The sequence below is a fragment of the Psittacula echo genome, assembly GCF_963264785.1.
Source record: "Psittacula echo genome assembly, chromosome: 4".
In the NCBI taxonomy this organism is placed as follows: Eukaryota; Metazoa; Chordata; class Aves; order Psittaciformes; family Psittacidae; genus Psittacula; species Psittacula echo.
In genome coordinates this window covers 112,972,637-112,981,743 of record NC_137738.1, presented here as the reverse complement: position 1 = coordinate 112,981,743, position 9,107 = coordinate 112,972,637, and the positions used below count along the sequence as shown (strand labels likewise).

At 39.6% G+C, this 9,107-nt stretch overlaps 1 protein-coding gene across 1 annotated transcript; it reads right to left on the bottom strand.

Moving 5' to 3' along the window:
- Window positions 1-1,340: 1,340 nt before the first annotated feature.
- Window positions 1,341-8,903, bottom strand: ETAA1 (ETAA1 activator of ATR kinase; the record flags this gene model as incomplete). Its single annotated transcript, XM_080616687.1, has 6 exons — window positions 1,341-1,456; window positions 3,352-5,483; window positions 5,821-5,939; window positions 7,242-7,318; window positions 7,594-7,731; window positions 8,660-8,903. 6 exons carry the CDS (start codon window positions 8,901-8,903, stop codon window positions 1,341-1,343), a joined length of 2,826 nt encoding a protein of 941 aa, XP_080472813.1.
- Window positions 8,904-9,107: the final 204 nt, after the last annotated feature.

Here is a 9,107-nt window from a genome sequence, read left to right as displayed (position 1 = left end):
AGGATTTCTAGTTTAAATGGATTAAAGGAAGCACTTTGTCACCACAACAGGTAGAAAACTGAGGCATGGAATAACTGGGTAAATTACCAAGAAAAGATGTTCAGGTAAAGGCCATACAGAATTCCCATATCACTCCCTTTTACCAGCTTCTGTAGTACAGTATTTTCCAGAACAGACTAGAAAAACGTAAAAAAAGTTTAATGATGCTTTACAAATATACAGTACTTACATTTTTAGCAGTTACAAAAATGGCACATACTACAGAAACCAAAAGCTTCCTCTAACCTTTGGTACATTTCAAAGTTATTTATTTACAAAGAAAAATTACAGTCACTTTTCAGTGTCACATGTTTACATATAAGCATTTCTCAGTTGAAAAATATCTTGCAACTTACCCACAGGCAGTTTTTGCAGTTTGAGCTCTGCACCCATCTATCACATCAAAAATTCTATCAGCCCCTGTTAAGCTGACATGACATTGCATTTTTATGTTTTAACAGCCTTTAGTTTGAAAAATATGTACAACCCATAAGGCTAAACTGATTCATAGCTGTTGAGATTTCATCTGATGTATTATATATTGCTCAAGGTTTGGTAAAATGACATAGGCTACCTTTTTTAATTAGCTCAGTAGCACACGTTTAGACAGAGGTGATCCAATTTTGTTAGCTGGAGTATTACCAACTCTTCATGAAGGGAAGTAAAAAAATTAAAAAAAAAAGTTTAAACATAATTTTCAGGATGCTTTTTCACATTATGAAACCTTTATATTACATTTTTCCTTTGCTATGTACAATTTTTACCTAAGGTAACAAAGACAAACTGAGCACACTTTCCAAATCCTGTTCATTTCCATTAGTTTTCCAATGTTGGCTGTTTTCTAGATTGTACTTTCTTTAAACAAGAACTTAAACCTTTCTTCTACCTGAGAACAAACGTTTTCTTAGTCTGAGTGTACTTGAGAGTCTTAGAAATTAAAACACTTGCAATAAGAGAAATACAGCCAAAACACATACAGTCTGTTTTTGACATATATTTAGGTGTGTATACAAATGCTCTCATGCTCTGGTGATTTTCAGACTATACAATTTCAACACATAACAGTACGTGAACTCAGCACAATCTTCACTGTGCTGAAGGTAGTTTGGGACTACACGTTTACAACTGGTAGTTCTTAATTAAGACTAAATGTCACCAGAGTATTAGTGCAGGACACGACTGTTTTAAATCGAGAAACAGAAAAAGTTTGCTGCCGGTAGCTGTGAACAGGATTTAAAAAGTGTCTTCCAGCATTACAGTATTTCCCTCCCCGAAACTTACTCAATAGGCAAACTCCAAATTTAGGCATCTTTAACGTATGCCTGCATTCTGGATTTTCTTCGAGCAAGAGCTTCTTGTTTTTTTCTTTCAATCTCCTCTTGAGAACATTTTCTGTTTTTATTTTCCACCACAGACACTGTAAGTAAAAAACATGTATTAGGAGCCTTCAAGGTTGTTCAATATGTATTTTAACTTATCTGTTTTCAGTGTTTGAAGATCTATGGCAAGAGCACACTATTCTGACATACCAGGCACCCAAGTTAAAAATGGCTCATCTGTCCTGTCCCCAAGGCAGGAAGGGGGGATAAGATGCATGACCTTTGTAGTGTTACCGATTACTACCTCCCAATGAAAATACTGGGATGCAGACATTTGCTTCAAGGAAATTTTACTTGGCTGCCCTTCAGGTGAACCTTGTGACATCAGGAGTCAACATAGGAGATGGCGATGGGTTAAGAACATTAAGGCTATCAGAGTGAAAAGGGCTCTACAATTTAGTGAGTTAGGCAGAGATATGGGCATGGAGATGGTATAGACACAGGGGTCAGATACAGTACAGGTGTCACACAAATAAAGCCAGAAAGGTTGAAAAAAGGTCAAAAGTAGCAATAAAAATTGGCAAAGGAGACAGGAACATGATAGCTAGCCATAGTATTTTATATGTTGTGATACAGAACTATAAATTCCCGTGCAATAAAATCCTGACCTCAGTGCAATGAACAGGAACACTCCTTGCACATATCAAGAATTTTACTGGGTTTATACACCAATTTCCAATTAATTTATTTTTAAGAAGTAATCTTTCAAACTGAATAAATAAAACAAAAGGTCTGTTTGCTTCTTAAAAAACAGGTGTCCATGAAAAAATATTTATCACTTTTTGAAAGCATTACTTAGCATCCATGTTTTTGTTATAGCAATGTCCTTTCACCAAAAAATTGAAGATAAGAACAGTTACTGTTTATCTGTAAAGAAAATCTATGCTATTCTTTGTCATTCCTTTATTCTCTAGAACATTCCTGAGAATGACTAGTTACCTCCCCTCCCTTCCCCTTTAGCATCCGAAATTGCTACTTTCCATTTATCTGGTTCTTTGCTGAGGAAGTAACAGAGATAACATACTGATACTTCAAATAAAGCTGGCTGATATTTTCCAGGAATTCATTTTTTTGTTGTTTTTGTAACAGTGCTTCCTGAAAATTGAGGTTGGTAATAGTACACCAAAAAAACACATTTTATCAAAACTAGTATTGCTTAAAACTTCACCAAGCCATGAGATCAAGTAAAAACAGGACTGACTGGCACTTGGCTGGTTCTGCATTTCCATAGCAAGTAACAGCAGTGCACGGAGTATTACAGACTGTCGCCTGATGATGGAAAAGTGACTGACCTCCCCTCTAGGTGAAAGAAAATGTTAGTGTTTAGACTGATAACACAAGAATATTTCACTGGCAGTTTTAGCCACAGAGCAAACAACAATACAGGCTGAGGTTTCAGAACCACTGATTTGAGGTTCCAGTTTCTAGGTGTACAACAGTAAATTGGCATCCCACATGACCTGCTGCCTTCTTCCCCTGCCCCACCATTAACTGGGGTTTTATGAATCATGACTCAGATAAGTAACTTCTAATGTTTTTCAAATTGAGCTGTAAATTAAAGCATAGATTCATACTACAACATTTAATACATATCAAAATAGTAGTGTTTTTAAATATCAATTTAAGAATATGGTATGCTGAGTGCTGGCATCAGCATATATTTGATCCTAGTGATTCCAAGTGTCACTGGAGAGAGAAGTGGAATGAAAATGGGAAAAAGTCTTTAAATCTAGGAATTCAAGGGATGCATCAGAACAGTTTTATTTTGAAGAAAATGTTCTCCACATTTTCATTAGAATATTTACTAACACCTAAACTGAACAAGTATTGACACCTATTCTAAGTTGCAATACAGTATAAATTTTTCTAACATTCAGATTACACTAAGAAAACAAGCAAACCAGTATAACAGTGATACAATAAAGACAAATACCTGATGTCGGCAGTGCAAAAGACTCTGAAAGGTGCCTCTTGAAAGGTGACTTCTTATTGTCAAGCCTGCTGTGCAAAGTCACGTTCACCTGATTCTTGCTTCCTTCCAAAACCTGCAGAGTAATGCCAATGCCAGAATGACTCTCTGCCTTTTCAGACCCTACATGAAGAGCACCCTGCAAATTATTAGTCTTTCGGAACTTAAACTTTGAAGGCATAAGTGATGTTTTGTTACCAGAACTGTTACTTGGCATCTTCCTGGTATCATACAAAAGATCTGAGCTGTCTAGAGTTTTGCTACCAAAAATATTTACTGCATTAACAGGACTTACTTCAGAACCAGTCTCTCCTGACGGCACAGAATTTGACCTGTACCATTTTCCTGCAACAGTCTTTGTAGTATCTTCAGAAGCAGCTTGATGACAGTTTTTAGACAGTGTGTATTTACACTCCGTGGAAGTACCCAAGATCACAGTTTGAGGACTTGAGACATTTTTACAGTTCACTGTGTGACCTGTTGTGGCCAGCCCATGTGGAACCTTTGACAAATTCCTACAGAAACCGTTTATTGAGAAAGCATCCTGTTTTGCATTTGTTTTCTGTGCCAAGAGATCAGGTAGTCCTTGTTTAGATGCTGGGAAGCTGTTATCAATATTTGATCTGGAATTAAAACTGGTTCCTTGTATAGTTTTAGCACTTTCATTTCCTTGTTTAACATCCTGGCTCTGAGTCTGCTTTTCTATATCATCACACACCTGATACAGCAATTCATCATCCTCACAATTTGCATCCCATAGACTATTGGATTCACAAAACATATCTAATATCTCATCAGAGAATTTTGGTTCATTCCAGTCATCAAATGATAGAGAACACTTCTTTGGTATTTCAGCTTGATCTAAGTGAGCTGCATTAGCTTGGTTAACCACTTTAGTTAGATCCTTAGGTTTCATATTTGTAGAAACACTGGATGATTCACAGAAAATACCATGTGTGTTATTCCCAGGTTTTCCAGACCATTGTCTATGAGGATTAGATCTTGAAGGAAAAACAGGAAGAGAGGCACTTTTAGGCTGGACAGTTTCATTTCCATTCTTCAGTTCAGATTGCAATGAAACAGATACACAGTTCAAACCACTATTTTGGGCACTCTTCCAGACAGGATTTATTTTATCTGGTTTAGTGTTACTTTTGCCATGGAAGGGTGTGGTCTCTGTCTTTGAGGTTTGTGTCTTGTATGGCTTTTGTAAAGGAGATTTTACAGTGTTTCTTGTGTTTTTACTAGGATGTTTCAAAGGTGAAAACTGCAAACTGTTAGATTCATGTATACTCCCCAAACAAGTAACTGAATTGAAGCTACTTCTTTCATTAGTTCTGCTAGCATCACTGAAACCATGCACAGATGGGTTTGTAGGAACTGGTGGTGCTTCTTCAGTACTTATCAATTCAGGATTTTGGGTTATTTGCATCACAAAAGAGTCATCTGCCAAAAAATCTGAATCCCAGTCATCCAAGTCGTCATTAACGGCTCCATCAAGCTTACTGGAAGCCACCAACTGTGGCTTCAAAGGATGTTTTTTAGTCCGTGTGTGAGCATCAGATTTTGGAAAAGCCTGGTTCAAGCGTCCTAGTGTACATAGAGTATTGTTTTTATATGCCTCTGAATTGCAAGGTTGGGTGTCTTTAATTTGCTCAGGAAGGTGTTCCTTCTCCAAGGTGCTTTTATTTTCATGGAAACTATTATTTAAAGACACATCTGATAGTCCTTGGCTCAACTGTCCACTACACTTCTGGGTAGAGCAGTCAAAAAGAGCATGAAGGGCTACTTCAGCCTCAAGGTCTATAGATTTCTGACTGCTAGATTGACAGAGGTCTGCAGCAGGGATACCGGTGCTCTGTCCAACTGGTTTCTGGGAGAGAACAGTATCTGTTTCAGAAACTTCACCAAGGAGTGATTTCAGGTTCTTCCTATTTACTTCAGCTTTAGAATGATTTAAAGACTCTGAGGCGCTCTGGATGACGTCATGACCAAGCTTCTCTTGTTCCTGAACAGCATCTAGCTCTACAAGATTTTTATCAAATTCCTTAGCCAATTTCATGAGCTCCTCTTCAGGATTTTTTATTTTAAGATCTCTATATTAATAAACAAAACAAAATAGAAAGAAAGTCAGACCTTCTAAGAAGGTTTAGCAAAGCTCAACAGAATGACTGTATGAAAGAATTGTTCATTCTCTAGTTTTAACAACTACAGAGAATATGACTGAATCCCACCACTTTCAATGTACAGTTAAGGTGCACTCTTTCTGGTAATTCCCAAGAAATACCCCTTAAGAAGAGATGACAAGCCCAAAGTTAAAAACATTTTGTATGCTAATGTACAGTTCCATGGTTCACTATACATAAAGGCACACCAACTAACCTTTTTTAATGAAGGCCCAGCTGTGATGGGCAAGACAAAACTGTAATTTACCTTGTACAACTTAACTTTGTCCTAGGTCGCACTTTTACTACTCCAGGTGTACAGGGAATAGCATCCTCACCAATCCATGTCCCTAAAAGGGAGTCTTCATTACAGCCTGCTTTTTCATCCTGAATGATTAGATTTGTAATGTTTAGCAATTTGATTGCAGATAAAGATTGGACTAGACATACACCCTGCATTAAAGTTGCTACATCAATTACATTGGATCAAATCTGTTGAAAGCCACAGATAGGAGCTAAACCAATACAAGTTCAGTGAGATTACTACAATATTGTCTACTGATAATTGGATCATTTTCGTTATATGGATTTAAGACAGGACTTGAAATAAAATAACTGAATTCTACTTTGGTGCTCAAATCTAATACTCCAGGTTTACACATAATCTGCAATATTCACGTTACAAGCTGTGATCTAGTTTAGTGTACTACTAAGGAGCTGGTTCGGATACATGGTCTTTAACCACACAAAGCCGCATTAACAGATCAGAGAATTTGAAAGAAATCATATTCTGTATGCTTCCAGGAAAAAAATCTGACTTCTTCCATTACAACTCATTTATATGTAGAACCTTTAAACAAGAATAAATGAAGTTCAGGAGTTACGTGGAGTTGTTCCAGAGCTTCAAAGTTGAGCCTTGGATTTGAATTCTGAAACTTAAGAGATACAATACTGCAGTGGTAAACTGCCTAGAGGGCCAGAGGCATGGGATGTAGGAAATTACTGCATGTAAGCAGGCAAAAGTAATTTGAACTTTACTAACAACCAGGGTAGTTTGATGTAGGTTTTCTTTTTCCTTAGATTTTTTAATCATTATTTTAAGAAAAAAGAACATAAGCAACAGATACTCGAAAATCCTGGTGTTATTTAAGTTTATGACAGTGCTGTAATCATGTAAAAGGAAGGAAGTAGCATCCCTTACCAGTGATTTTCTAATTCTGACGTATAATTTCTCACAAATATGCCAAATAATGAATACATTTTAAATTGCCCTGTCAAATAGGCATATTCTGCAAGCTAAATAACTGTTTTAGGAATGACATGTTATCTTCTTGCACTTAATGAAAAGCAAAGAATAAGCCAGTACTTTTATTTTCACTTTGCAGGCTGTGGACATCAGGTTCACAGCAAAGGGGAGACACCAAGAACATATAAGGTAAAAAGGCAAATTATGTAGAATAACAAAGCAATGTTACTATGTTTATATTATTGTGAAGTCTCTCATCTGAGTCTTGTTCTTATACTTCAGCATTTAATGCCATTCAAAATGCTTAAAAACAACTGCTAGGTAAGCCTGGTATGTGAAAAACTCTACTTTTTAACTGAAGAGTGATTAAGGATAAACAAATACACTACTGTAACTACTGTCTGATGACTGCATATGCAGAGCATTGTTTTAGTAAGAATTACCTGAGGAGCAATACGATTAACAATGTCTGAGATTTCTACTACGCATCTACTGGTCAACTGTTTGGTTTTTCCAGTGCCTATGAAAACAAACAAAAAACTTTCTTAAAAAACTGCAAAAGAATTCAATTTATAAAGTGCAGTGTATGTCAGATAACTCAAATATATGTGTTAAAATCAGAGCTTAGCACCACATTGAAAAATTTATGGGTTATTTATGGATTTTTAACAAAACCAAACAACCTACCCATGATAACAGAAAGGAACCTTTTTTCAAGAAATTTGGGAACTCTTAGTGAACTCCCACTGCGTGCCTCAAATAGGCAGGCTGAAGCGTGGATTTTATTAACATTACCTAGTCTGTGTGCAATTGGTGAATGAGGATCCCAAAAGATTTCTTGCTGTACATCGGTGTCATTAATAGGAGAGCTGAAAGTAGGTATTCGGGATTTCCTACTCAACGATCTTTTTGGTGTTTTATGCAAACATGACTCTGTGAACAGGGAGATGATTCTCATTAAAAACAACAAATAAAAGGCCAAAATAACTTAGAACATAAAACAGGAGAAGGCGTAAGATGCTTTAGGAACTTTAAGTTAGGAAAATTAAGTTGACACTCATTCTTTACAATAGGAATATTGTTCACAACTATACATTTAATGTACTGTATGACTCTTATCTGTCAGTTACACCACCACAGTGGTAACAGAGCATTACAGCTCTGACAGCTATACACTGAACACCTGATATAAGGATGAGAATTGTCAATTCTGCTACTTGAGAGGATATTGATTTCAGCTTACATGGACAGATAAACTATGTATACATATATGGGAAAATCTTTTGTATTCTTGCTTGCTCTATGTCTTTCACCCAGATTCTGATTTGGGTCAAAACTTTAATGGGCCCTCAAACTGTTCTGGGTCACAACCTACCTTTGTCTATACTTCCCCCATTGGGCCAGTCAGCTAGGACTGTTAAAAGCAGTTATATAGCTATTCTAAGACAGCTTGCGGCTGTCTCACATCAGTAAGTGAACTGAACACACTGTCTGAAGCTCAGCTTGTCACCCCTGCCCTTTAGAAATGACGTTGCAAATGCGGAAGCCTATAGAAATAATTTTAAAAGATGCAGTTGCTACGTGAAAAGCATCTTAGGAGACACTTTACACTTCAGCACTTGGCACAGCCAGGCTTTATCCTCTCCTCGAGTGGACTAGCGTCCTCGGTCAGCTCTAACTATCTGCCGCGGGAAGATGCTCTTTATCACTCCTTGACAAGAAGAGCTCCTTCCCAAGGCACACAGGCGGGGAAGGGCGGGGGGTTCCTCGCACCGGCCCCCTCCTCACGGTCAGGGCCCGCCTTCCCCGCGTCTCCTGGGGTGGCGGCTGGGACAGGGCCCCGGGGCCGCTCCCGCCGTACCTGCAGCGCCGCGCACCGCCGCCTCCCGCGACGGCGACGGCCGGGGAGCGCGCAGCGCCTCACCCGCGAGCAGGCTCGGGCCCGCACAGCTTTCCGCGCCGCTGACCGCAGCCGCGTCCTCTGCGGAGGGCTCTACCGGGGGCTCCGCCGGCCGCCGCCGGGTGGGCTGCTCCTCGCCCCCACCGCTCCGCCTCCTCAGGGCGGCGGGCTTGAGGCAAGACCCCTTCCGCCGGCTACCGGGCATGGCGCGAGTTACGGCGGCGCCTCCACATCCACCCCACCAGCGCCGCCATTTTGCCGGGGAGCCCGCCGCGCCACCGCCGATTGGCCGCCGCCGCGCCGCTTCGAGCCGCCATTGGCTCTCGCGCAGCGGGGGCGGGCCGGCGGACGCGGCAGGGAACTGCTGCTGGCTGGGAGCTCGCGCCGCTTGCGCCGCGCGCGCTTGGCC